Source organism: Vulpes lagopus, chromosome 2 (assembly GCF_018345385.1).
Source record: "Vulpes lagopus strain Blue_001 chromosome 2, ASM1834538v1, whole genome shotgun sequence".
Classification (NCBI taxonomy): Eukaryota; Metazoa; Chordata; class Mammalia; order Carnivora; family Canidae; genus Vulpes; species Vulpes lagopus.
In genome coordinates, this window is record NC_054825.1 from 171,013,530 (window position 1) to 171,041,514 (window position 27,985).

General features: G+C 53.7%; 2 protein-coding genes across 3 annotated transcripts; one reads left to right on the forward strand and one right to left on the reverse strand.

The window, feature by feature from the left end:
* Nucleotides 1–10,356, reverse strand: EIF3K (eukaryotic translation initiation factor 3 subunit K). Its single transcript, XM_041746473.1, has 8 exons — nt 10,201–10,356; nt 9,137–9,235; nt 7,770–7,890; nt 6,235–6,309; nt 3,690–3,756; nt 3,513–3,590; nt 1,495–1,620; nt 1–66 (listed from the first exon to the last, which is right to left on the reverse strand). Exons 1-8 carry the CDS (start codon nt 10,257–10,259, stop codon nt 35–37), a joined length of 657 nt encoding a protein of 218 aa, XP_041602407.1. The 5' UTR covers nt 10,260–10,356; the 3' UTR covers nt 1–34.
* Nucleotides 10,357–11,459: 1,103 nt separating this feature from the next.
* MAP4K1 (mitogen-activated protein kinase kinase kinase kinase 1) lies at nt 11,460–27,916 on the forward strand. 2 transcript variants are annotated; one of them, XM_041736079.1, is made up of 31 exons: nt 11,460–11,659; nt 11,830–11,887; nt 12,003–12,093; nt 12,797–12,861; nt 14,615–14,670; nt 14,757–14,804; nt 14,976–15,018; nt 15,108–15,180; nt 15,762–15,893; nt 16,337–16,399; nt 16,494–16,575; nt 16,977–17,093; nt 17,324–17,402; nt 17,945–18,003; nt 18,080–18,123; nt 18,204–18,248; nt 19,032–19,074; nt 19,530–19,695; nt 19,790–19,872; nt 20,268–20,352; nt 21,361–21,437; nt 21,519–21,579; nt 22,342–22,450; nt 22,537–22,595; nt 22,801–22,904; nt 23,446–23,620; nt 23,872–23,934; nt 24,771–24,860; nt 24,946–25,016; nt 25,911–25,966; nt 27,728–27,916. In XM_041736079.1, the coding sequence occupies exons 1-31, from the start codon at nt 11,561–11,563 to the stop codon at nt 27,795–27,797; spliced, it is 2,466 nt and encodes an 821-aa protein (XP_041592013.1). In that variant the 5' UTR covers nt 11,460–11,560; the 3' UTR covers nt 27,798–27,916. The 2 variants fall into 2 exon arrangements, with proteins under 2 accessions (XP_041592013.1, XP_041592024.1); XM_041736090.1 differs by lacking the exon at nt 23,872–23,934.
* The last annotated feature ends 69 nt before the right edge of the window (nt 27,917–27,985 follow it).

The following is a 27,985-nucleotide window of genomic DNA, read 5'->3' on the forward strand; positions in this document are numbered from 1 at the left end:
TAAATCAACAAATCTTTATTAAACACCTGCCAGGTTACTGGGAGGAGGCCATAATGCTGGACACACCTGTTGAGAAGAGAAGAGGGGAGCAGGTCAACGTGGGAAGACTGGGAGACCAGCCTCCAACCACCAACCATGGCACTCAGAATTCTTCAAGCGTGGCATATCACAAACCCCTTTCTGGACCCTGGTCCCCTTCACAAAGGCAGTTTGCTTTCTCTTCCTTCCCTTCCCTTCCCTTCTTCCCTTCCCTTCCCTTCCCTTCTTCCCTTCCCTTTCCAAGATTTTATTTATTCATGAGAGACACACAGAGAGAGGCAGAGATATAACATAGGCAGAGGGAGAAGCTGGCTCCCTGCAGGGAGCTAAATGCAGTACTAATCCCGGATCCCGGGATCACACCCTGAGCTGAAGGCAGATGCTCAACCACTGAGCCACCCAAGCGTCCCTGGTTTCTTTTTAAAGTAATCTCTGTGCCCAACACAGGGCCTGAACTCCCGAACCTGAGAATAAGAGTCACATGCTCTCCTGAGCAGCCAGGTGCCCGACTTGGGGCAGTAGTTTAAAAAAATCTCGACTCTGGGGGCACCTGGGTGGCTCCGTGGTTTAGCATCCACCTTCAACTCAGGTCATGATCCCAGGGTCCTGGGATTGAGTCCCACATCGGGCTCCCCAGAAGGAGCCTGATGCTCCCTCTGCCTATGTCTCACATGAATAAATACATGAAATCTTAAAATAATAAAAAGAATTTCGACTCTGGAGCAAGGAGCCCTGCATCCGAATCACAGCTCTGCCTCCTCCCAGGTGGGTGACCTCAGGCAAGTTCATTAACACCAGCTCCTCCATCTGCACGAAGCATCTACCCCACATAGTCCCAGGATTAAGTGACATGCTCAGAACAATGCCTGGCACAATTCCTTGCTCTTCTCACCACCATCACAGTAACATTTACTACGTGCCACTTGCAAGACACTCTAAGCACTGGATTTCCATCTCCTCCTGTAGAGCCTTTTGCCACAGTGACTTCTCACCCAGAACCTCAACAAAGGTCCACAGGCCCCATGCACAGAGATGATTGCCCACTGAGTCCTGATCCCCAGATCAGTACCAAATTAGCTGGTTTGGACCAGGAAGCCACGTTGTACCAAGACATTTTAAGACCCCAGAATCACTCAAGAGATGGAGAGGGGACCCCAGTTGTATGGGAGCAGCCTACCCCCTGGCTCTGGGTTCTCACTCACTTTACGACAGAGCCCCTGGGACCAGTAAGGGTGTGGAGACACCCTGCAAGGCCTGTCCAAGCCCTGCAGGGTCCTGGGGAAGGACACCCATCATTCCACTGTCATTCAGCCTCTGCAGGCAGCCCTGTGAGAGAAGTCAATGGACTCTGGCAGATGCAAATTTCCTGGCCCTGAACCAGACTGTATCTACGAAAGTTCCTGTCAACAGGCACCTCCTTAGTCCCACAGCCAGAAGCGTGGGGCCACCACTCACTGTCAAAGTCGATCTTCTCCACGATGTTCTTGGGCTTGATGCTCTCCTCTTGGCTACAGATGAAGATCTGGCCTGACTCATCTGCGCTCCAGCCATACTTGCTCATCCACACTTTTAGCTGGCTGTCTGTGGGTGACACAGGCCGTGCAGGGGCTCAGTCACCCCAATCCCCCAGTACCAGGCAGCTGAAGGCCAGGGTGCCTTCCCCACTCAACTGCTTCAGGGGCCACCAGGAGCTCCAGCTGCCAGGCTTGCATTTCTGCAATTCATTCTCCAAACAGCAGCCAGAGGGAGCCTGCCAGCTTTCCCACAGTTATGGAGCAGGGCTTTTGTCACCACTTCTTTGATTTTTCTGCCCCCTTTCTCTCCCAGCACAAGTCTTGGTTTCCAACAGCTCCCTTCTCTGCTTTGCCACACAACGTTGAGATGGTTTTAAAATTATGCCATCACTATCACTAACCATAAGCCCAAAGCATCAGTTGAGAATTTGCAGGCCGTTTTGCTCTTAAAAAACATGCCAGTAAGAAGGTAGAAGGTACAGCCAAAAAATATCCTACTACTTGAAGTCACTCTTTTGTGTGACCCTGAGCAATTTGATAAATTCATCTCCCTCTCTTCTGATTCAAGTCTAAGGGTTGTTTCACTCCTTTTCAGGATACTTTCACTTTTCAGGATATAAAACATCTACCTGATGTAAAGCACTTAAAACACAGCCTGATACACAGTGTCCAATAAAAGTTAGCTTCTGCTAAAAAATTGTGTCTGGGGGCATACACACAAACTACTGGATCAAAAGGCAAACCTATCCAAATAAGGTACTTAGACAAATCTCACCCCCCACCCACAGCTCTCTCTCCCTGTGCTCATCCCCAACCTCCCAAGGAGTAACCATTTTCCTTAGTTTTATTTTTCTTCCTGTGTATCTTTTCCAAAAATGAATAAATACACAAACATGCTTCTCTTTCCTTTCTTCTTTCTTTCTGGAAGGATCTTTTATTTTTTTACTTATTATATTTATTATTATTTTTTTAAAGATTTATTTGTTCAATTATTTATGACAGACATAGAGAGAGGCAGAGACACAGGAGGAGGGAGAAGCAGGCTCCATACCGGAGCCCGACATGGGATTCGATCCTGGGGCTCCAAAGTCTCGCCCTGGGCCAAAGGCAGGCGCTAAACCGCTGAGCCACCCAAGGATCCCCACTTATTATATTTAAAGTAGGCTCCATGCCCAGCATGGAGCTCAACACAGGGCCTGAACTCACAACTCTGAGATCAAGACCTAAGTTGAGATCAAGAGTTGGACGATTAACTCCACTGGGCTACCTAGGTGCCCCTGGAAGAATCTTTTAAAAACACAAATCTGATCATGTCCCTCCCTGCGGCTCCAGCTCACTCAGGACAAAGGACTAAGTCCTCAGGAGGCCCCATAGTATCTGAGGATCTCCCTCCTACCACTTCTCCACCCTCAGCTCTGCCCCTCCCTCATTGTGCTCCCACCAGGTACCCTGGCGGCTCTGTAAACAAGACAGACACGCCCCTGTCTCAGCATTCTCTGGTTTGCTCAGCTCTCAGGCTGCCTGCCTGACTCCACCGAAGCATCTATTCACCTTAGCCCCTTGAGCTGTCTTGCATGACTTGACATTAGACTTATACATCTCATTTTGTTATCTGTTTTGCTACTTCTGTGAGAACAAATCTGAGCCATTGTTTCGTTCACTGCTGTATCCCTAAGGCCTAGAACAGTCTGGTACACAGAAGGCATTCAAATAACTTACGTAGAATAAAATAAATGAATGCCATGGCATCTCCCCCCAAGGAATGGTACTTTTTTTTTTTTAAGGGTATGTTTTATACCAGTTTCTTACTCCCTCAATAATAAGCTGGGCTGTTATTGACTTGACTTGTCAAGTCAATGACTTGTTGAGGCAGGGATGAGTCCATCTGAGGAGCTGACTGAGGCCCACGGCCCCTGACCAGCCTCCTCGATTGGCACCAGAGACCCAAAGAGGCCTTACCTGTCAGGTCCCCAAGCATCTCAGCCAGCAGCCAGCGATCAATGTGCTGATAAGTGATGCCCACAACGTGGCAGATAACTGCAGAGATAAGGAACGAAGATGGTGGTCATTCCTGGGACCTTGCTGCCACTCCCTACCCCTTCCCCCTGGGGAGCCCAGGCTCCGAGAGGGACTTACATTTTCGGACTGAGTCTTCGAAGCCGGTTATACCTTCCAGGAGGTCCATGTTTTCATCCAGGGCTTGCTGGAGGGCAATGATAATGTTAGTAACATCAAGATTATTACAGTTAACAAAATTAGCAATAGAAGCTGACACTTGGGCATTCACCCCACATGCCAGCTTTTTTTCTCTATGCAACCCTATGATGTAAGGTACTATTTTTGTCCACTTTTATTTTTTTTATTTTTTTATTTTTTTAAAGATTTATTTATTTATTCATTCAGAGAGAGAGAGAGAGAGAGAGAGAGAGAGAGAGGCAGAGACACAGGCAGAGGGAGAAGCAGGCCCCATGCAGGGAGCCTGATGTGGGACTCGATCCTGGGTCTCCAGAATCACGCCCTGGGCTGCAGGCGGCGCTAAACCGCTGCGCCACTGGGGCTGCCCCTTTTTGTCCACTTTTAGAGATGAAAAAAGTAAGGCTCAGAGCAGCTAAGTGACTTGCCCCAAACCTCAGAGCTGGTGTTTGAATCAGGCAGGCAGAAACCACACATCCAAAGAGGGAACAGAGACAGATTAGCTAACTGCACTCACCTACCTCCTCCTGCTCCTATCTCACTCAGAGAAAAGGCCAAGTGTCCCACCTTGGCCTACAAGGCCTCACAGGATCTGCCTGTCACCTCACCCTCCTCAGCCCTTTGCTCCAGCCATGGGGGACTCCTCGCTGCTCCTCATCAGACACACCATGCACACGCCCACTTTAAGGTCACCCTCCCAACAAGAGCTCCCTCCAACAGTACTGCAGGAAATGAAGAACCTACAAGGACAATGAAGGGGAGCAGCCAGTGAGACAGAAGGATATATAGGAGAGTAATTGTCATGAGGGCCAGATGATAAAAGGATTTGAGAGAACAGTGTGGCATCCCCATCAGAGGAGGCCAACAGGGCAGACAGTATGGGTATCATGGTGCATGCGTGCTCATGTTTATGTTGGAGACTGGGGGAAAGAAGGCTGATCACAAAAGCCTGAATGAAGTGAGTGCAGTGGGTTCAAGTGAGCAAGGAGAAGAGAGACAGCACAGGCAACCCCTCCCGCGAGCACGAGTAACCAACAGTCCCCCTCCACCCAACCCCTGAGGGATTTCCTGGGATGGGAGACTTTCTGCTCAACGGGGAACAGAGAAAGAGAGCAAGAGACAAAGGTGAACGTGGAGGTTCAGGGAGAGTTCTCTTTTTGTAGTGTAGAACTAACTATACAGCAGGCGTGGTCTGATGACAGAAACAATCAGGGAAGGCCAAATTTGCTGCCCTGTGAGAGTAGGGAGAGGTGCTGGTGTTATGCTGCTGAGTGGGTGAGAGGGAAGGGGAACTGTGCACCAGTTGAGGGGTGGCCTGAGATGGGGAGTGACGATTCACCCTCTCAAACAGAAAAGTGTTCAGTCAGCTACCAGTCAATGTCGAGGCCAAGAGCAGTAATGCGTGGGAGTTCTGCTTTGGCTGCTTCTCTTTTCCCACAAAACAAGGCAGACGAGCTCAAATTGAGATTGAGACGGGAGGGAGGAGAGGGGATGAAGAGTGTGAAGAGATGGGAGCGAGCTAGACACTAGGCCAGGAGATGAGGAGCACAGTGGATCTAACAGGCCTTCCTCCAGCCTCTCTCTCTCTCATGGTCTCAGGTACAGATTTATGCTGGAGGAGGAAGCCCAACAGAGGACCAGGGCCGCTGGTCAGGCCCAAGAACACCAGGCTGGAGACCTCACAGGGGTGAGCTAGAATGTTAGGAGGAAGTAGTCAGAGGGTGGATTATGTTTGACATTCGTGGGCAGAGAAGGGAGCAATCACTGCTGAAGACAGGAACTGGGTAGTGGCTCCCCATGTTCCCTGGGCATCAGAAACACTGGGGGTAACTGCTTAATATCCCAACACCTAGACCACATTCAGGCCAATTATATCAGACTCTGAGGCTCGGAATCAACTATCAACTATCAACTATCAATTTGTTTAACTCCTCAGGGATCCAATGCACTGAGAGTTGCTCTAGGGCATGACCGGGAGAGGGCCAAGGTCACAAGGAGGACGGACGCTAAGGTCCTGCAAGTGGCAGTGAGTTGGAACTGTTATTCATGAAAGGAAGAGCGGTCGTCAGGGGGCTCAAACCAACTAGGTGGGGCAGGAAGTGCCAATATCAAGCTTCAGGACTGCAGGGTTTCAGTGGGAGAGAGATGGGTCTGGGAACGACAGGTGAGAAGGACCCTTGGCACCCCACTGGGAAAAACTACAGAAGTGGAGGATGGGACTCCAGTTTGAGCAAGAAAGGGAGGGAGCATCCAGAGGATGGAGGACTTCAACAGGAAGGACAGACAGGGTTCATGCATGTGTGCCCTAGGACAACATGGGAATCCTGGCTCAGTGCGAGGATGACAAGTCCATGTGGTCACACTTGTAAAGACTGAGCATGGGACTGCTCACAGTTATGCAGGCAGATGACAAATGTGCATTCTTGTGCAGCTCAGCAGCCTGCCCCACTCAGCCCAGCCACCCACCCTGCCCCTGGAGCCAAATTACCCAGAAGGCCTGGAAGTGGCAGGTCTCCAGCAGGTCTCCGAGGTATAAAATCTGCCGGATTGGCCGTTCTTCTTGCTAAGGGGAGAGTGTTAAGGGAAAAAAGCCCTGAACCTTAGGAGGCTGCCGCTGGGCCCACCACCTACTGCCGCCCACCTTCGGTTCATCGCAACACGGCTGCTAAAGGCAATAGACAATCCAGCGATGGAGACATTAAACCAATGGCTGGCCCATCCACACACTGGGATCAAGGCAACTCTCAGAGAACCAACGTGGAGACTCGACAAGACACACTGGGATACGAAAAAGCAAGATGCAGACCAACATGCATAAGAGCCCACTATCTGGGTGGGGATGGACACACATGTGTATGTGAACACACACTACTTGTGTGACTCTAGGGTTATCTGTGGAAACGTACCCAAGAACTGCAAGCATCTGTTGCCTCCTGGAAGGGGAATAGGGTGGCTGTGGGACAGGGGAGGGATGAAGCCTTGTCATTTTTCCACTGTATACTTTTCCACACTTCTAACAGTGTACTGTATGCTTTTTTTTGTTTTGTTTTGTTTTTGAAAAGCCACCAGAAAAGACCCCTGGGGGAGGAAGACAATCTCTCAGAAGGCAGGTACTTCTACGGACCCACTTTGGCAGAGCAGGTTCAAAGAGGAAGCCATCATTTCTCAACTCAGATATCAATTGGCAGGTTAAGTGTGATGGCATTGGGACTGCGAGCGCTAGAAGACAGGGCCTAGCATGGAGGGAGACTCTGCCAAGCTTGTCAGGTAATCACAGGACAGTGGGAGGATCACCTGGCCAAGTGGTGGACAAGTTACCAAACAGCAGACCAGAGCAAAGTGGGGCGAGGTGGTGGGAAGGAGCCAGTTTATTTTCACTCAACCTTTATTCACTGAAGGCCAGCACTGAGCCAGACACAGAAGATACACACAATGAAGCTCAGCTAACGATCCAGCTCTTCCTGCCCACTGCCTCTTGCCTGGTGGCCTTCACTCAGCTACAACCATCACAGGAATCCTTTCAAAGCATAAATCTACCCATCTTACTGTGTGGTTTCAAAGCCTTCTATGGCTTCCCAGTGCCCTTCAAATTGCATTTTGAAATCCGTGCTGAAATCTTCCTCTACTGCCTCTAAAAGAGCACTGACCTCATCTTTTTTCTCCAGGCCTCCTTACATATTTATTCCCTCCGCCCAGATCACCCTTCCTTAACTGACATTCCCTCCTTTCAGAGATTCCCTCCTCCAAGAAGCCTTTCCTAAGAGGTGCCTCCCCTGGCTTCCCTAAACCCCAACCCCTGACTACTGCAGGCTGTCAATGACAGAGGGCTCATCTCCGCCACTGGACTGTGAGCCCTGTGAGGGCAGGGGCCGGGTCTGTTGCAGCCACCAAAATGTCCCACCCAGTACTGCACCAAATCCAGGAGTTTGTGGCTGAACCCACAGACCACTTCCCTGGGAGTTCATCTACCTTGCCCCCACCCCGTCCTACACACCCGGCCGGACGGATAAGCTGGAAGGATACATGTGCCTGATCGATCATGCACTTGCACAGTGTGAAGTCGGTGTGGGGCAGGTTGGTGAGGGCCTTTAGCAGGATCTGGGCAGTGACCGTAGTTTGAAAGAAGGCTGGGTTGAATTGGTACCTGAGAAGGGAAACAAGAGACAGAGCAATAGGCCCAGACCTCTTCAGGTCCCTGGGCCTCACCAGATACCCAGTACTGTGTGGCTCAGAGCTCAGGAATTGGCATGTGCCTGGGCTCCAACCCCAAACACAGCACTCTGGCTCTGTGACCTTAACCTCCCTGACCCACTTTCCTGTTTGTGGATGGGAACAGTTAATCCTCTCAACCATTCTGTAAGGCAAATACTGTTAAGTGGTCACAAACAAACCAATACCTAAGTATAGTCTAAAGCAGTGGTTGAGGTTCTGGAACCAGACTGCTTGGGTTCAAACTTCCCTGACAAGTGACCTTGAACTAGTTCTTTTAAATTCTCTGTGCATCAGTCCCCTCCAAGAAGGGACAATAACAACCCTATCTACTTCACAAAGACAGTACGACATCTGAGTTAATACATACAAAGCTTACAGCGCAGTAGCTACCACACTATGAGTGCTCATTAAGCAGCAGTTACACCAGTAACAATCTTAACAACCTCACAAATACAAAGTGTTCTTATCTCCCCTTTACAGACACCCAAACTGAGACAATGTATAAAAATTATGTAACTGACAGCATGACAATACAGGCTGTGGGGAAAGGATGCAAATGCCCATCAGCAGGAAAAAGGGTAATTAAAACACAGTGAAGCACTATACTAAAATGACAAATTGCAGCTGCAGGAAAAAATGGATCCATCTCACAACCCTGGTGCTAAGCAGAAGATGCCAGATGCAGAAAAGCTCACGTCACATACTATTTATGTCATATCCAACGCAGGCAAACCTGAGCCAAGCTAATCAGGATGCATGCTTGTGTGGTCAACTCACATGAAGCCAGACCATGAGAGCATAAAAGTGGTTACCAGGGCAGGGGTGAGGTGGCTGGCAGAAAGCACACAAGGCAAAGAGCCTGGGAACCTGACAACACTCAATTTTGTAATAAGTGTGATGTCCACACAGGTTTGCACTTATACTTATTTAGCCATATTTTTGTGTTTTGTACCAACCTATTCGTGCAAACTGCAATTAATTTTTTTTTTTTTTTTTTGCAATTAATTTTTTAAAAAACTACCTCTCCTTCTGCCCCAACTCTTTTGGCTTCCTTGTCTTACACACCAAGAGAAGTCACATCCGGAAGACTACCCCCCAACTCTGGCCTCATCCAATGTTGAGAGTGGCACGCTGCGGGCTACACTGTCATGCAGGCGGGGGTGAAGGCAGAGACTCACAGCTTCAGGACAGCCAGGTTGGCTTCCAGATCGTAGGCATTCTCCTTGGCCTGTGTTTCCACATACCGCTCCAGGGTGGCCAGATTCTCAGGATTGTACCTACAGAAGAATCAAGATGGGTGAGCAGAGAAGAAACAGGAGCTGAGGCCAGTCACTCTGGGTAGAGAGGAGAAGGCCACTGTAACCTGCAACTGTATCAAAGTCTTTTTTTTTTTTTTTAGATTTATTTATTTATTCATTCATTCATTCATTCAGAGAGAGAGAGAGGGGAGCAGAGACACAGAAGCGGGCTCCATGCAGGAAGCCCCATGCGGGACTCGATCCGGTGTCTCCAGGATCACGCCCTGGGCTACAGGCGGCGCTAAACCGCTGGGCCACCGGGGCTGCCCCTGTATCAAAGTCTTGAATCAGCTCCATAACCTCTAATAACACTTATCCACATTACACACCTAAGCCTGAGCTCTGACCCCCATCAGAGCCCTGGGTCTTTCCCAGATGTCTCACAACCTGTACACCAGGCCTCCTGGATATCTCTGCCACTCATCCCCTTCCCCCCTCCTCAGGCCCCCATCCTGGTTTATCCCCATCCTCTCCGGCTCGGCTTCCCCAATCCCGGCCCCGACGATTGCTGGCTATCACTGCCTATTGCCCGGTTAGTATGGATTCTGAACTGGGGACCCCCATGAAAGCATGGGCCGGGGCTGTCTTGGTCACCTCTGGTTCCCCAGCACTGCCCAGCGCTGATGGAATAGATTTCAGTGCCGTGTGCTAAAGCAATGGCATGAGAGGTAAGAAAAAAGGAGATGAAAAGGCATGACACGAAACAAGGAGATGAAAAGGTGAGAGGCTGAGGAGCAGAGTGCGGAGAAGCAGAGGGAGACCTTAAAGCAATGAAAAAGGCGAGCACTGCGAGGTAGGCCCCTGTGGGGCCGTTTCCTCACACTCCTCCAGAAGCGGGAAAGCCTCCCCCGGGCCAAGTTAGGACCCGACCACCCCTTGCGGCCTCTACAAAATCCCGCCCACCACGCCGCGCGGCCGCAGCGCTCCTCCGGCCGGGCTCAGACCTGTCGATACCCTTGAGCAACTTGCCCACGTTCGCTCTCATCTGCTCAAACATCGCCATGACGAACGTCGCCTCCCACACCCGGGCGGGAGCAGGAGACCCAGCCGGTACGGCGTCCTCGAGGACCGGAAGAGGAAGAGGTAGCGGAAGCGGAAACGACGTTGTTGTCTCCTCCGCGGCGCCTGCGGCGGCCGCCACGTGACTTTCTTCCCGGCGGGCGCATTTGGCGCGTGCGCACAAGCGCCCCCCGAGCTGGACCGACAGCGTGAGAAAAGGCTTAATGTAACCCAGTGCGCAGGCGCCGTCTCCGGGCGAGGAGGCGGGGCGAGGCTTTTCCCGGGCCCCGGGCGCCGAGCTCTAGCCCCCGGGACGTGAGCGCGAGCTCGCCCGCGGGGACACGGCTCCCTAACGTCGTGCACGCGGCGTGTTGCGCGCGGTCGTGAACTCACAAAAATGTGCCGATATGCGCGCCGTATCTCTTCGTTTGGGCCCTGGCCAGATTCCCCAGGGAGGTGCTCTCTGAGGTCTCCTTTGCCCCAGGCCTCGGCCTCTTGGGCAAGATCCTGAGCTCTGGAGCCCTGAACCTCACCCCAACCTCCGCCCCAGCTCCAGGGGTAGGCACTCCGAAAGCTGTGATGCCCTGGCGTGCAGGGGCTGAGGTGCAGGGCGCTCAGGCCCCTTTAGGCTCCAGTCTTGCAGAAGGGGAGAGACCCCTGTGTGTGCTCTCATGAGTTACATGTGTACCATTCTGCACACTTTAGGCGTGAATGCACAAGCATGTGTCACATCCGTGGGGGTATGTGCTCTGGGTACAACCGCATGTATGCACACGGGTATCCAGGCATGTGTCCGGCTACTGGTCTGTGCACAGTGGGTACACAGGTGGGTGCTAAGTGTGTACATGTACCCCGGAGAACGGGGACGTACACTGCATGGCCGCTCCTGTGCAGGCCTTCCATCTTCGGATGGTGGCCAAACCCTCAAGCACTCAGCAGAGTTTCAACTGTGGTTTTTAGCCACCGCCCAGAACGCGGGAGGGGGTGCCAGAGCAACCCCCCCAGATCATAAGATAGTTTGCATCTGGTTTACATTCAGCCCCGGGTCCTGGGGGGGGGTCCCCTGGGTCCCAAGGCAAGCTACCCCTCACAGGCTCTCAGGGCCCAGGGGATAGGGGGTGGAGCCGGCTGCACAGCCCTGTGCTGGGGCAGGAAGCGAGAGTGGGGAGGGGGGAGGCCACAGCCAGCGGAGGCAAGGCTAGGCGGGTGCAGGGCGCAGGACGTGTGGGGAGGGAGGGAGGTGCCACACTCGAGCCCTGAGGCCCTGCTGGCCCCTGGGCGCAGGCCCAGCTCCAGCGCCCAGGGATGGACCTCGTGGACCCCGACATCTTTAATCGAGACCCCCGGGACCACTATGACCTGCTGCAGCGGCTGGGTGGCGGCACCTATGGAGAAGTCTTCAAGGTGAGGACACCCCTCCTTCTCCATCACCCTCAAACCAGCGAGCCATTGGGACGGGGCCCAAGAAAGGAAGGGGATGAGAGAGGATCCCAGTCCCTGGCTTTGGCTCAGGGATGCTGAGGAGGAACTCAGGCGAATGGAGCCTGCCTGACTGCCAACTTCCCCTTTACAAGGCTCGAGACAAGGTGACGGGGGACCTGGTGGCAGTGAAGATGGTGAAGATGGAGCCTGGTGAGGACACAGGAGCTCCTTCCCCTCACCCCTACGCCTCCTCTCCGGACACTGGGATCGCCTCCCCCACACTCCCTTTCCACAGTGGCCTTTTCTTTCCTGTTCCTCCTCACAGACGATGATGTTTCCACACTTCAGAAGGAAATCCTCATCTTGAAAACTTGCCGGCATGCCAACATCGTGGCCTACCATGGGAGTTATCTCTGGTGATGAGCCCCAAACTTGCCAAGGGACCCTGCCCAGCCCCTGGTCCAGAACCCCCATTCCTGACCTCCAGTCCTGGAGCCCCATTTTAAACTGGGGCCCCCTGCCCAACTCGATCCCCAGTCTGAAGTCCCAGCTTTCTGACCAGAGTATTCTCTGATGTGATCTGCAATCCAGGACTCCCATTTCTGGGCAGTCCCTTCGTAGTAACCAAACCTGAAAGCAAGTCCCCTAAAACTATTCTTTCCTCATCCTGCCCTTCAGGTCCCCCATTCTACTCTCTGCTCTTTTAATTCCCTAAATCTCTGGACTCCTAAATTAATATCCCAGGTGTCCCAGTAATGACCTCTGGCCCCCAGACCTGGAACCCTGGGCCCCTTTGCACCCCCTTTCCCTGCCCAACCTGGGAGATGTCTCCTCTGTCTTCTGGGTTAGTGCAGGATAGCAGAGTTCAGAGTCCCCCTGGTTAAGAGTCCAAAGACCCGGGTTCGAGTTTGGTTGACCCTGAACATACATTTCCTCTCTGAGCCTCAATTTCCCCACCTGTAAAATGGACATGGTGATCTCACTCTGATGGACAAGGGGAGGAGGATGACAGCTGTTACATTCAAGTCCTTGTTGAACTGGGACAAGACAGATGGTGAGCCGGGGCTGTCCCCCAAGTGATGAGTTCTTACTGCTGTTATCACTACTCTTGAATTGTAGGCTTCAGAAGTTCTGGATATGCATGGAGTTCTGTGGGGCTGGTTCTCTCCAGGACATCTACCAAGGTGAGAGGAAGGCAAGGGGATCCAGATACCTCCCCGCCTCCCATCCACCCCCACTGTCTCTCTGGGGTTGTGTCTTCTTGGAACCGTCTTTCCTGCAACAAGCTTCTCTCTGGGCCCAGGCCTGGCCTGGTTGCTGCTGGGAACACTGTGGTGATGGAGTGGGCCCTGGGCCAGGACTTGATGATCCGGCCCCAATCCCTCTGCACGCAGTGATCCCCTCCCAACTCCCTGTGTCTGCATTTTCTCACCAATGTGTCTGTTCAGGTATTTGAGTATCTCTATACTTTGGGCCCATAGGCCGGGTCCCCATTTTCGTTGACCGAGTGAATGAGTGCCTGCCTCTCTCTCTCTCTCTCTCTCTCTCTCTCTCTCTCCCTACTTTTTTTTTTTGAAAAATGTGAGGGTGGGGATGAAGGGGGGGGACCTCTGATCACCTCTCAGTTTCTGATGGCCACCTCTGCCTTTGACCATCTCTCTGTGTCCTTGAACTCAAGATCTCAGAGGTGAGACCAGGAAGACATTCATTATAAATGAACATGGGGAGAAACTGAGGCCCTCAGAGGAAGTGGCTCACACAGCCAGGCTGCCCGACCTGGTCTCTGACCACTTCTGTGTGTGTGTGTGTGTGTGTGTGTGTGTGTGTGGTCTCTCCATCATTCCCCCTCCATCTCTGCGTTTCTGTATTTCTCAGTTTGTCTTTCTTTGCGCTTTTGGGTCTCAGTTTGAATCTGTTCCCGTTTCTCTCTCTCATTATCTGTGTGTGTGTGTGTGTGTGTGTGTGTGTGTGTGTGTGTCGGTGTCTATGACCCCAACCTTTCCTCATTTGGCCAAGTCCCATCGCCCCCTGCCCAGAACAGTCCTGTGGCTTCCATTTCCCTCCAAAGACAAGCCCGAGCTCCCCAGTGCGGCCCCCACCTGCACCCCAGCTGACAGACTTCACCTCCTTCCACTTTCTCCCCCACCCCCACTCCGCTCCACCCACTTCGCTGCTTTCCAAACCCACCAGGCCGTCTCCACCTCTGGGCCTTTGCACTGGCTCTTCTGTTCCCCTCCAGGCCGGACTCATCACATCTTCTTGCTGCTGCCTTCTCCGAGTAGAGTAGACCTCACCGACCACCCTATAAAATGTCATACCCCTTCCCACACATATTTCCTGTTGTTGGGGGATCCCTGGGTGGTGCAGTGGTTTGGCGCCTGCCTTTGGCCCAGGGCGCGATCCTGGAGACCCGGGATCGAATCCCACGTCGGGCTCCCGGTGCATGGAGTCCGCTTCTCCCTCTGCCTATGTCTCTGCTCTCTCTCTCTCTCTCTCTCTCTCTCTCTCTCTCTCTCTGGGTGACTATCATAAATAAATAAAAATCTAAAAAAAAAAAAAGTTATTTCCTGTTGTTGTTTCTTGCTGTTTTAGTTCTTACTATTTATTAGCATCTTATGCCCTCTGCTTTAGTTGTCTTGTTTACCGTCTGTTGCCTCGACTGGAATGTTCTCTCCACGCGGGCAGAGATCGCTGTCTCTTGTCCACGGCTACCTCCCCAGTGCCCACAGCAGTGCCTGGCACCCAGTAGACACAGTGAATATCTGTTGAGCGAATCTATTTCCCTCTGGTTGCTGCCTTGGTTGCTGACCATCCCTCCATCTCCCCCTTGCACTTGTCCCATCTGTTCCCCATCCCCGTGTGGCACCTTCTCAGCCTGTGTGTGGGGGAGCCAGGTTGCCTGTTTCCCACCCAACACTACTGCTGTGATCTTTGCAGTGACAGGCCCCCTGTCAGAGCTCCAGATTAGCTATGTCTGCCGGGAAGTGCTCCAGGTGAGGCGAGACCCGGTGGGCCTGGGGCAGGGTCCTGCTCCAGCCCCTGGGGACTCACAGCACCCCATGTCCACCCTCTCCCCTAGGGACTTGCCTATCTGCACTCACAGAAGAAGATACATCGGGACATCAAGGTGGTCTGGGGCAGCAAAGTGGCTTTGTGGGGGGGGAGGGCAGGAGGTGGAAGTAGTGTTTGCAGGACTCAGGGTGGTGTTGAGCTGTGGGGTTGGGAAGGGCCAGGGTGTGGAGGCAGCGTCAGGCTGGGGGTGTCTCTGACAAGCTTCTGATTTCCCCTCTTTCTCCAGGGAGCCAACATCCTCATCAATGATGCTGGGGAGGTCAGACTGGGTAAGTGTGATGGGGGGGAGGTGGGAGCGGACTGGCTGGGGGCCAAGGGGGTGGGGGCCCCAGGTCACTATATCTCTCTCTGCCTCCAGCCGACTTTGGTATCTCGGCCCAGATTGGGGCAACGCTGGCTCGACGCCTCTCTTTCATCGGGACGCCCTACTGGTGAGGGATGCCCGGCGGGCAGCTAGGGGTGCATGGGGGCAGTGGCCGTCCCCACCTGGGTCACCAGGACTCTCCTTCCCAGCTCCTTTCCCTGTGTCGGCCTCTCTGTTGAATATTCCGCTCACTTTTTGGCTCTCTCTCGAGTATTACATTTACCGATGTCTCTTTGTGTTGGTTTTTATTCTGATTTTCTGTCTCGACCTCTGTGTGTCTTTTTAAAAATTTTTATTTATTTATTCATGAGAAATACAGAGAGAGAGAGAGAGAGAGGCAGAGACGCCGGCGGAGGGAGAAGCAGGCTACCTCTGGGGAGCCCCAATGCGGGACTCGATTCCCAAACCGGGGATCACACCCTGAGCCAAAGGCAGCTGCTCAACCACGGAGCCACCCAGGCGTCCCCGTGTGTCTGTCTTTATTGCTGTCTCTCTCTTCACCTTGATGTTTCTCTCAGCATCTGGCTCGCTCGCTCTCTGTCCCCTCCTCCTCTCTCTCTCTCCCTCCTGCCCCCACCTGCACACCAAGGAGTCGCCCCCTTCCTCTCCTTGTGTCACCCCCGGCTCGCTGAGGGTCTCTGTCCCCAGGATGGCTCCAGAAGTGGCAGCCGTGGCCTTGAAGGGGGGATACAACGAGCTGTGTGACATCTGGTCCCTGGGCATCACAGCCATTGAACTAGCGGAGCTACAACCACCGCTCTTTGACGTGCACCCTCTCAGGTAGGCGGGCCTGACGAGCCCCCCGCCCCCGCTGGGCCCAGAGACCTGCCCAGCCCTGACCCAGAGCACTCCCTGCCCCTAACCTGCTTCCCTTGCTTCGAGGCCCCCTCCAGGAGACACCCCGTCCTCACAGCGAAATCTGAGACCCCCCCTGCAAAGAACCTCTCAACCCAGAAAGCCTTTTCTTCAGGCCCCCCCAGTGGGAACCCCCAAGGCAGGATTCCTGATCTGGAGCCTCCCGTGGAGGTTGCTGCAGCTCTGTTGTGTGGTAAACAGAGCCCCCCAGAAGTGGCATCCCAGGGCCTTGTAAAACCTAAACCTCATTCTTGTTCTGTCCCTTGCTTGGCTCTCTGCTGACCTCAGTGCTATTGGGGACCCCTCAAGCCACGAGGTCTGACCCCTGTTGGGAGTCTGACCACCACGTTCTCTCCTTACTCTTCTAGAGTTCTCTTCCTCATGACGAAGAGTGGCTACCAGCCCCCCAGGCTAAAAGAAAAAGGCAAATGGTAGGACAGGGCGAGGGAGAGCAGAGCCAGGATGGAGGGTCTGCTGGGAGAGTTTCTGGTCTCCTCACCTAGGATTTGGCTTCTTCCTCCCAAGGTCGGCCGCCTTCCACAACTTTGTCAAAGTCACCCTCACTAAGAACCCCAAGAAACGACCCTGTGCCACCAAGATGCTCAGTGTAAACCTCCCCTCCTTTCCCTGAAAGGCCCTTCCCTAACTCCCCGCCCCCTGCCCAGAATTCCCCAGGAACTCCCCAAGACTCTCCAAATTGTACCCCAGACCTTTGGCCAAGATACCCCGAGCCGTTAAAACTCACAAATTTCCCAGGGTCTCCAGACCCATTCCTGGGTACACTCTGGAATCCTGGGGAAGCCTCGTCTCCTCTAAGACACCTCAAAGTTCTCCATTTGCCCTTGCTGGGAACCCCAGATTCTTCTTATCTGTTCCAACCCCTTAAAATCCCCTAGTTTCCATTCCCCAGAGTTCCCTGCCTCTCCCTCAGTGGGCACCTTCCCCACCAGGTCCTCGAGCCCCTGTCCCAACCTCTCCCCCACACCAGCCCCCTCCTCTCCTCTCTAGCATCAGCTGGTATCCCAGCCCAGGCTACATAGAGGCCTGATCCTAGATCTTCTTGACAAACTGAGGAATCCAGGGAAGGGGGCCTCTGTGGTCGAGATTGAAGATGAGGAGCCTGAGGTGAGGGTGCCCTGGCTGAGAAGGCGGTGGAACCTCCCAGCCCCTGCTCAAGCTGTAACCACCCCCCCTCACCCCGCACCGCCTGGAGTGCTTTCCTGCTGCTTCTCTTAAAAGGAAACAGGGGAGGGGTGTAGGGGGGCTTGGCACAGGGCTACGGGCTCCCACTTGGGCCCACAGGGTGGTAGGGCTGCCAGGGGGCCGTGGCCTGATGCCACTGCCGCTCTGCCCAGGTGCCCCCTGCCGTCCCCCGGAGGATCCGGTCCACCCACCGATCCAGCTCTCTAGGGATCCCAGATGCCGATTGCTGTCGTGAGTAGAGATTCCTTAAGCTTGGAGATCCTTGACCATAAACTAGATCCAAGAGACCCACTCCACCCCCAGTGATTCTCCCAGAGACCCTCAGCACCATCTGATCTCACGATAGAGCCCTGAGACCCGCGTCACTTCCACACAGACCCTCAGAGACCCTTGTTACTCACTATCTGACCCTGCAAGAGACTCCAGAAAACCTCATCCTCACGTGAACTTCAAAATGGCTATAGAGACCCCCCCAACTTCTCTGACCTGCAAACAGACCCCGTGAGACTTCCCATAACACCAGGACCCCCAAAGAGATCTCAGAAATCTCTGTCACACCCCCAGGATGGAACCATGAAGACAAACACTATGTAACTTTGAGCCCCCACCTCCCTGATCCCAAACCCTGACCCCCAGATGAGACCCCTGCAAACCAAGATCCTTCCCCCTGGGGGACAGCCCCGGTCCTAAGATCCTGACCCCGGGCCCCCCAAAGGCTCCTCTTTTCCCAGACCCATTGCCTCTGCTCACTGCGTCACCCTCCTCCCTTCCAGGGCGGCACATGGAGTTCCGGAAGCTCAGAGCAATGGAGTCCAGACCCATAACCCACACGGTGAGGTGCCTCCCTCTGCTGGCCCCAGATGCCCTCCCCTTCCCCTGGGCACTGCTGACCCTTTGCTATCCCGCAGGCCCACTTACAGCCCCCCGGAGACTTCCGGAGCAGCAGTCCCAGGTCAGGGACCCTCGGTGTGGTGGGGAGGGGCCTGGGTTTTGTGGGGGAACCGCCCGATGGTCATGGGTGTCACTCCTCAGGAGGCACCTGTCGGAATCTGACGATGACTACGATGATGTGGACATGTAAGAGAGGCGTGGCCCCCAGCCCCGCTGGCCCTCACCCCCCCCCACCTTCCTACAACCACCGTCCCCTTCCATCCCTACCCCAACCTCAGCTCCTGTTTTCCTTCTGCTGCTCATCCCAGACCCCTGACTAGACCCTACGGCCTCCCCCTGCCCCCTCAACCTTCTTTCACCCCCTCCCTGGCCCAGCCCCTACTATCCCCCCAAGCCAACACCCCGGTTCCATCCTATCTGACCTCCGGACCCCCTCCACTGCGTCCCAGGCCCCCCACCACTCCCAGATGTTGCTCGGACCCCCAGACTTCCACTGCACCCCTAACCATCAAAGCCCAGACTTCATCCGCATCTTTCCCCCTGGGAACTTCCCCACGCCAGACCCTCCACCGGAGACCCCACCTTGGCCCCAGCAGTCAGCCCCACCCCCAGGCCTGCGTCAGCCTCACACCCACCTGTCGGGTCTACACATCCAGCTGCAGTAGGCTCACAGGCTGTGCCCAGCACCAAGTGAGAACCTGCCCCACCCCGGGGGAGCCCATGTGACCCGCATCACTAGGTGGCCACAACAGTTCAGGCCCGGTGTATTGTCCACACTTGATATCCAGCGCTGCTGTTGCCAGTATCATGAGTGCTCTAATCCTCAGCTCCAGCCCAGACCCAGTCACCCCCGATCCTCTTGACCTCAGACCTCCAGTCCCAAACCATCCCATCTGCCTCCCCGGCCTTGTTATCCATACCCCCCCATGCTCACCCCCTGCCCCTGCTCACCTCATCTTTGTGTTCCAGCCCCACCCCTGCAGAGGACACACCTCCTCCACTGCCTCCCAAGGTAAGGCCCTGGGCCCTACTGGAGCTGGGGGCTGGAGGCCAGGAGGCCAGGGTCTGGATGGGTCTAGATGCTGGAATACTGGACACTTTAACCCTGGAATCTGGGACACCAGGTCCCTTGAAGTCTGGGAGACCGGATGATGAGCATGTGGGGATCTGGGAGCAGCCTCCTTGAACCTAGGGGGCGGGATTCAAAGTCTTAGCCAGGTGGACCTTGGTCTTAGGGACCCCAGCTCTAAGCTATCCGGCATTAATCCTTTAATTGCTGGACTATGATGATGGCACGAGGTGGGCAGAGGGAGGTCAGGGTTGATGCCTGGAGTGGTAATAGGGCACTGTGGGGAGGGTCAGAACCATGACCAACGTCAGGCCTGGTGGAGGCAGGGCTGGGACTGCTGGGTGCCCTCTCTGAGATATTCTAAGGTACTTTCCTCTGCTCCTCCTCCATCTCCTTAGCCCAAGTTCCGTTCTCCATCAGACGAGGGGCCCACTGGGGGCACTGGGGATGAGGGACAGCTGAGCCCGGGGGTGCTGGTCCGGTGTGCCAGTGGGCCTCCCCCACGAACCCCCCACCTCGGGCTTCCCCCCACCACCCGAAGCCCCCACCTAACTGCCCATTCAGGTAACGGGGCGGGCTGGGACAGGAGGCAGGCACGAATGTGGGTGGGTAGGGGAGGGGGGCCTTTGGAGGCTGACTTTCCCTCACCCCGTCTTAGAACCCTCACTCTGGAACCCACCCACCTGGCAGCCTGATCAGCCCCCACTGTTACCCCCCAAGAAAGTAAAGATGAAGAGAAAGGTGAGCCCGGCTGTGCTGAGGACTCACACCCTGGAGGGGGGGGGGTGGTGGCTGGGATGCCTGGGGCTGGGATGGGCTGTGGGGAGGGGCAGAGTGATAGTGATGAGAGGTGACACTTGGTGAGCAGTGCCTTTGCACCAGACACTGCCCTCATGTCTTTATGGGGTGTAAGCCTTCATGGGGGGTAATATCACAGAGATAGACATTATTCCCATGTCACAGATGGGGAAACAGAGGCAGAGAGGGATCCGTAGCTTACCAAGGTGATAAACCTTTGAGGAAGTGGAGGCAGGGTTTGAGGGCTGGTACTCTTGGGACAGAGTCTTGACCCTGCACCTTCCCATCCCCTCCTTCCTTTCCTTGGATCTGCTGCTCTGCCCCCGGGGCCTGCCCAGGGATGTGCCCTGCTCGTGAAGTTGTTCAATGGCTGCCCGCTCCGGATCCACAGCACGGCTGCCTGGACGCACCCCTCCACCAAGGGTGGGTATTCAGAGGGTCTCCGAGAGCAACGGGGTGGGTGGGCAGGGGCTTTAGTGGAGGCACAGAGGCAGAAACAGGGGAGGGTCTTCATAAGAGGGGGACAGGCAGAGCTGAGGCAGGACCTGAGCCCAGGGTTGGGGTTTGGGGATCACATACAGGTAGGATGGAGATGAGTATGAGGGTGAAAACTAGGAAAATAAGAGTCTAGGAGCCATGGGTGTCAGATATAACAGAAAAGTCAGAGTTTGAGATCTAAGGTGGGGGCAGTTGCAACCCTCTAACCTCAGTTAGAGGTTAATGGTAGCGAGGCTGGGGTCAGCATTTGGGGTCAGGAGTTTGGGGGTGGGAATGCAGAAAGGGAAGAGTTCGAGGGTGAAAGATGTGGAGACAAGGTCAGTGAGGGGTAAATGTTAAAGAAATGGCATCAGGGGCGCCTGGCTGGCTCAGTCGGTGGAGCATGCGACCCTTGATCTCAGGGTTATAAATTCGAGCCCCATTGTTGGGTGTAGAGATTACTTGAAAATAAAATCTTAAAAAAATTACTAAAATTTATTTTTAAAAAACACCATTAGGATGTACAGGGGATGCATTGGACAGAAAAAAACACATTTCAAAGGGCCCAAGTTTGAGGATCCCTGTTGAGACAAGATTAGTTTTGGAGGCCAGAACTGGGAAGACAGATGGACAGAACAGAAGTAGAGGGCTATTTAGGGAAGCAGGACTGATGTTTGGGTCAAAGGTCGTGGGGTGGGGGCGTCAGGATTTGCAGGATTTGTGGGTGCAAGCCCGAGAGGTAGGTGAGAATGAGACCAGCTCAGGGAACTGGGTTAGGGTTTGAGTTCACATTTGGGGAAACAGGAGCTGGGGATGTCAGGTGTGGGAGTAAGAGAGAATTGAGGGGCAGGGATGGGGAACAGACTACCAGTGTTTGGGGTCAGTCATGTGGGGGTCTGGGAGGCCTCCCCCAAGATGACATAGGTCCTAGTGTCCTTGTGTCTGTCCCCACAGACCAGCACCTGCTCCTGGGGGCAGAGGAAGGCATTTTCATCTTGAACCGGAATGATCAAGAGGCCACACTGGAGATGGTGAGGCCAGAGCCTGGGTGGGGGGGCTGGCGTTGGGGGTTCCCAGGGTCTTATGGGAGCCATCTCCTCCATTCTCTGCAGCTCTTCCCTAGCCGGACCACCTGGGTGTATTCCATCAACAATGTCCTCATGTCTCTCTCAGGTCTGGCTGTGGATTGGGTGGGAGGAGTGGGGTCAGAAGTTAAGGGGTTGAGAGCCCGGGGGTTGGGAGATACATGGGCACAGCTGGGGGAGAAAAAAGTAGGCTCCCCCTTTACAGAGCCCACAGTTAAAATCTCAGCCCTCTTTTCGAGGTGCGACTCTGTGTTTCCCTATCTGTAAATGGGGTTCACAATAGTCCCACCTCAAGCCAGTTTTGAGGTAAGATCCACAGTGAGTCTTGACATTTCCTCGATGTATAGATGCCAGTGAGAACTTATTCCACACGTTACTGAAATGGGGTTATAAATTAAAATTTTGTGTTGCTGTTTTAGAAACATTTGGTGTAAAAGAACTTCTAATGTATAGGAGAAACACCAAGCAAATGGGCTTCTTGAGTTAGTTATCATGTCTGTGACGACAAATCTTAGGAGAATTTCTAGATAGGTTTCTCCTTAAACATAGTAACGTGCATAACTTCATCTGACTGGTTAAATGTCCATAGGTTCTCCCGTGGCTGAGCAAGCACGGGAAGATAGGGAACATCTTCACCTTACTCATTAATCACCAGAGCCAAGCACAGTGCCTGGCCTGGCCTACAGCGGGCATTTAAAATACGCTGAGCGGGAAATGAACAAATAAAAATGCTGAGACTTGAAGCCTTGGGAGTTTCAAAGGGATGGGGCCAAGTGAAGGGCCAGGGAAAGGTGGGAGTGTCTGGTGTCCTATAACTGCCTGCTTCCCCCTACACACACACACACTGCAGGAAAGACCCCCCACCTGTATTCTCATAGCATCCTGGGCCTGCTGGAACGGAAGGAGACCAGAGCAGGAAGCCCCATCGCTCACATTAGCCCCCACCGGCTACTGGCAAGGTACCAGCCCCCAGGGGCACCGCAGACCCCTGTAATCCCCCCTTCCTGCCGTCCCTCTGCATTTACGCACCTACTTTCTTCTGCAGGAAGAACATGGTCTCCACCAAGATCCAGGACACCAAAGGGTGCCGAGCTTGCTGCGTGGGTGAGAGAGAATCCCTACTGGGTGGACCTGAAGGGGGGAGGGTGTGCTGGGCCGGGGGCAGGCTCGGGCTGCATTGACTGAGGATGGTGGGGTTAAGGCAGGCTGTCCAGAGTCTGGGGAAAGATGTGTGCCCTTTGGGGGGGAGGAGCGGGTCGGGGAAGGGGAGAGAGGACTGACCCTAACCCATCCCTACCCACCCCCACAGCGGAGGGTGCGAGCTCGGGGGGCCCGTTCCTGTGCGGGGCATTGGAGACGTCCGTGGTCCTGCTTCAGTGGTACCAGCCCATGAACAAGTTCCTGCTGGTCCGGGTAGGGGGTCTGTAGAGGCTGGGGATTCTGAGGTTCAGTGGCCAGGGGCTTGCACTCCTTACTACGCTTCTGCTGAGAGCTTCGGGGAGCCCCGCTTCCACCCGAGGCCCCGCCCACCTGCGGCAGGTGCCCGGAGGCCCCCCTTCCTGAGGGCTTCTGGAGCCTTAAACTCCTCCTCTCACCCAGCCTAATTATTTTGCAGGCCCTACGTCCCACCCCCATCCCGCCCCCGGGTCTCCAAGGAGGCCCTACTCGGACCCTTTGAGTCTGAGGAGACTTTGTTGCCTTTAAAGTGACGCCTCATTAAGGGGGCACGACCCCAACAGAAGCCACGCCAACTCTCATTGCTAAGGAGGCGTCACCGCACTCCTCTGGGCTCTCACCCCCTGAAGTTTCTAGACCGCATCCCTCCAAACCCAGGGCCCGGGGAAATACTCGCGAAGACCCCTGCGGGCCCTCCCCTTCAAGCCCCGCCCCTCGGGCCCGCCCACCCAGGCCCCGCCCCCTCCCCTGAGCCCGCCCCTCTCCGTGCGGCCTGCAGCAGGTGCTGTTCCCGCTGCCGACGCCCCTTCCGGTGTTCGCGCTGCTGACCGGGCCAGGCTCCGAGCTGCCCGCCGTCTGCATCGGCGTGAGCCCCGGGCAGCCGGCGAAGTCCGTGCTCTTCCACACCGTGCGCTTCGGCGCGCTCTCCTGCTGGCTGGGCGAGATGAGCACAGGTGAGGGGGGGGCGGGGCTGCGGGGCGGGGCTGGCGGCGGGGCGGGGCTCTAGCCTGCGGTGTGACTGCGAAAGGGGTTGAACCCGGGGCGGGGCAGAGGTGGAATTTATACACCTGCTGAGATTGTCCGCCCGTCGGGCCGCGGTGATAGGCGGCTTTGGCCCGCGGGCTGGGGAGTGGAGAGGGCGCCTAGCGGAGGAAGGCAGGATCGGCGGGACTGGCTTTCGAACCTCCCTCCTCTTGTCAAATAGAGCACAGGGGACCGGTACAGGTGACCCAGGTGGAGGAAGACAAGGTGATGGTGTTGATGGACGGTAAGGACCCTCCTTTCCTCCACTGTTCCTGGATATCTGCCTCGCAGACCCTGTGCTGCTCAGAAATGCTGAACCCCTCTAGGCCTTGCCGGGGTCCTGCTTTGCTTCTCTCTCTCTTTTTTTTTTTTTTTTTTTCTGCTTTGCTTCTCAATGAATTTATTCTCCATCCTTCTGACCCTCACTCTTTTTTTTTTTTTAAGATTTTATTTATTTATTCATTATAGACATTAGGGGGAGAAAGAGGCAGAGACACAGGCAGAGGGAGAAGCAGGCTTCATGCAGGGAGCCTGATGTAGGACTTGATCCCGGGACTCCAGGATCGCGCCCTGGGCCAAAGGCAGGCGCTAAACCGCTGAGCCACCCAGGGATCCCCTCTGACCCTCACTCTTAAAGCCCTCTCTTGGGGTGCCCGAGGGGCTCAGTCATTAAGTGTCTGCCTTTGGCTCAGGTCATGATCCTGGGGTTCTGGGATCAAGCCCCACATCAGGCTCCCTGCTCAGCGGAGAGTCTACTTCTCTCTCTCCCTCCCTGCCGCTCTGCCTGCATGTGCGCTCTATTTCTCTCAAATAAATAAATAAAATCTTTTTAAAAAAACAACAAAAGTTGGGCAGCCCGGGTAGCTCAGCGGTTTAGCGCCACCTTTGGCCCAGGGCATGATCCTGGGGACCTGGGATCGAGTCCCACATCGGACTCCCTGCATGGAGCCTGCTCCTCCCTCTGCCTGTGTCTCTGCCTCTCTCTCTCTCTCTCTGCGTGCGTCAAAAATAAATAAAAAATCTTTAAAAAAATATGAAAAAATAAAAAACAAAACTCTCTCTCTCTCTCCTCTCTTCTAGGATCTTTGAAGCTGGTGACCCCAGAGGGAGCCCCAGTCCCAGGGCTTCGAACTCCGGAGATCCCCATGACTGAAGCGGTGGAAGCCGTGGGTATGTGCAGGGCTGGGAGGCCCCCCCCTACCCAGAGGGGAGGCTTAGTGATACCCAAGGGTAATGGGCACTGCTTTCCTCCCAGCTATGGTCGGGGGTCGGCTCCAGGCCTTTTGGAAGCACGGAGTACAGGTGTGGGCTCCAGGCTCAGACCAGGTAAGCTTCTCCATCTGACCACCCCCAACCCTGCCCCTCCCCTGTGGGTCTTCTGGTTCCACAGATGGAGCAGAAGTATTGAGTCAGGGTGTGGAGCCCTGGCAAGAAGCTTCCTCTAGTCTCAGTTCAGACAGGTCCTCTTCTTTTTAATTTTTTTTGTATTTTTTAAAGATTTTATTTATTTGAGAGAGAGAGCGAGTGCATGATCCAGGGGGAGGGGCAGAGAGAGAGGGAGATGCAGACTCCCCACTGAGCAGGGAGCCCTACATGGGGCTCAATCCCAGGACCCCAGGATTATGACCTGACCAAAGGCAGACATTTAACCCACTGAGCCACCCATGCGTCCTTGGCCAGGTCCTCGTCTATACCCCAGGGTCTCTTGGGTCCAGAGGTCATTACAGGCCACTGTGTGATCTTGTGCAAGAGATTTTGCTTCTCTCTGGGCCTCAGTCTCCAACTATCAAAGGGGGGGGTCACTAAAGAGCTACGTGGGTGGTTAAGAGCATGCACAGACTGCCTGGGTTGGAATCCGGCTGATTGACCTTAAGCAAATGACTTAACTTTCCCATGCCTTACTTTCCTCATCTGGAAAATGGAGTGAAAAATGCTCCTTAGCTCATAGAACACTATGTTTCAGATGCTGCCCCTATATGTTTGTATTTTATTTAATCCCCACAATCACCTATCAGGAAGGTCCTGTGACTTCACAGGTTAGTAATCCAAGGCACAGAGAAGTAACTTGCTTGGGGTCACACAGCTGGTGAATGGTGTTAGCAAGAATGATTATTTCTGGACCTAGGACTAGAAGTTCAGAGACCCCCCCTCTCCACCCCATTCTCTTTAAGGGAGAGGGGAAGAGTCTTCTAGATACTGACACACACACCCTTTCCCCAGCTGTTGCAGGAGCTGAGAGACCCTACCCTCACCTTCCGTCTGCTTGGCTCCCCCAGGTATGGACTTGGGGAAGGGAACACAGAGCCTGGGAGGGGGGCTTCTGATGTGGAGAGGTGTCTTGCAATGTCTCCAGCCACCTGTATCTTTGGCCTGGACATTCTCTCTCCTGGTCTCCCTGCTTCTATCTCTGCCCCTTGTAGTCTATTCTCCACAGTGCTGCCAAGGGGACATTTTTGTTTCTTAATTTTTATTTTCACTTTTTATTTTGGCATAACTTTTGACTCACAGAGAAGGTGCAAAAATAAATGTAAAAATTCTTAAATCCTTGTATCCCCTTCATTCATCCAGATTCCCCAGATATTAACATTTTGACTGTTTTGGGGGTATTTTGTGTGTTTTGTTTTTGCCATGTTTGATTTGTCTTCCTCTTTCATATGTATATGATTTTTTTCTGACCATTTGGGTGTGAAACAAAGACCTACTCCTGCAGACCACAACACAGCTGTCAAAATTAAGAAAATGGCACTAAGACTTCTCACTGCCTTCTATCCACACACCCAAGTCTCACCAGTTGGCCCAATGATACTCTTTATAACCAAAAAACAGTACTTTTTTGGGGGGTCCAGTAGTCAATCCAGGATGATGGGCTGCATGTAGGGTCAGGTTTCTTTAATCTTTAGCCTGGAACAATTCTTCAGGCTTTCTTTGGTTTTCAGGACCTTGATACTTTTGAGGAGTACAGGAAAGTTGTTTTCCAGAATATTCCTCAGTTGGGTTTGAGGTTTGAGGTTAAGCATTCGGGGTAGGAATACTCCCAGAAGTGATGGCTTGTCTTTCTCAGTGCATCCTATCAACACATGTCTGTTTGTCCCATTATGGGTGATGTTCTCTTTGAGCATTGGGTAGGGTGCAGGTTTTACAGCAGAGAAACCTGCTGTAAAGCTACTCTTTGTATTAATAAGTATCTTTTGGGGTGATTTGTTGTGAATGTGTAAATATACTCTTTCTCATCAGACTTTCACCCACTGGTTTTAGCATCTATTAATGATTTCTGCCTGAATATATTATGAGGAGAGTTACTAAATGGTGAATTCCTATTTCTGCACTTATTAGTTGGCATGCTCCTGTGGAGGAGCTTGTCCCTTCTCCGCCGTGTGTGTGTGTGTGTGTGTGTGTGTGTGTGTGTAATTTCAGCACAGCCTCATGGATTTCCATTTTATTCTGGGTGTTAAAATCTATTACTACCATTCTTTACTTTGAGATGCAAGAACTCCCACATTTAACCAGTGAGAGCCCCTTCAGGGATCTCTCATGACCTCTCGACATGCCAGAGAGGTCTTTTAAAATCTAAGTCCCATTATGTCACTTACCCTCCCAACCCCCATTTAAAACTACTGTGGCCTCAAGATAAATACCCAGTCCTGGCCACAGCACACAAGACTTTGACTTCTGCAACCAAGTCCCAAACTCTCTCCCACCTCAAGGCCTTTCCCCTAGGCCCTTCTCTGACCTTTCACCAAGTTCCCTCCTGAGCCTCTTGGAAGCTCCACCGTCTATTCTTTGGGCCACCTTGGCTGACCCTTCAGGATAGGTCCACGCAGTACGCCCCATGCTGTTTTGCACTCCTGTATATCACTAATTCATGTTGGTCTCCCATTCTAGATTGAGCTCCTCAAGGGCAGAGACCCTGTCTGCTCATTACCGTGATAGCCCAGCACTGTGCTGGCACAGCCTCTGTTAACTCCTTTGCGAATGAATAAATGAATGAATGAATGAACAGATGAATGAATGAACTGACTTCTCTCCTCCTTTCCCAGGCCTGTGGTGGTGGAGACACGCCCAGCAGATGATCCTACTGCCCCCAGCAACCTCTACATCCAGGAATGAGCCCAGGATGGGAAGGGGTGGCGGTGTCAGGAACTGGTCCCGCAGCCCCATCCCCAACAGACATACACATTAGTGGTCATGACATGAACTTATCTTCCAATAAACATGACTCCAGCCTCTGCTGTCATCTTGTTCTTCTGGACAGGGAAAGGGGAGGGCAGAGTTCCCGGAGGCCCACCCACACCCCA

Bases quoted from the DNA above. Each gene is read 5' to 3' on its own strand.
- EIF3K (XM_041746473.1), bottom strand. From the start codon at position 10,259: ATGGCGATGTTTGAGCAGATGAGAGCGAACGTGGGCAAGTTGCTCAAG. The intron at 7,891-9,136 runs GTGAGTCTCTGC...TTCCCTTCTCAG, and splicing joins AACCTGGCTGTCCTGAAGCT to GTACCAATTCAACCCAGCCT. The intron at 67-1,494 runs GTGAGTGGTGGC...TCTTCTCAACAG, and splicing joins GGAGAAGATCGACTTTGACA to GTGTGTCCAGCATTATGGCC.
- MAP4K1 (XM_041736079.1), top strand. From the start codon at position 11,561: ATGGACCTCGTGGACCCCGACATCTTTAATCGAGACCCCCGGGACCAC. The intron at 14,671-14,756 runs GTGAGGCGAGAC...CCTCTCCCCTAG, and splicing joins TCTGCCGGGAAGTGCTCCAG to GGACTTGCCTATCTGCACTC. The intron at 23,935-24,770 runs GTAAGGACCCTC...CCTCTCTTCTAG, and splicing joins GGTGATGGTGTTGATGGACG to GATCTTTGAAGCTGGTGACC.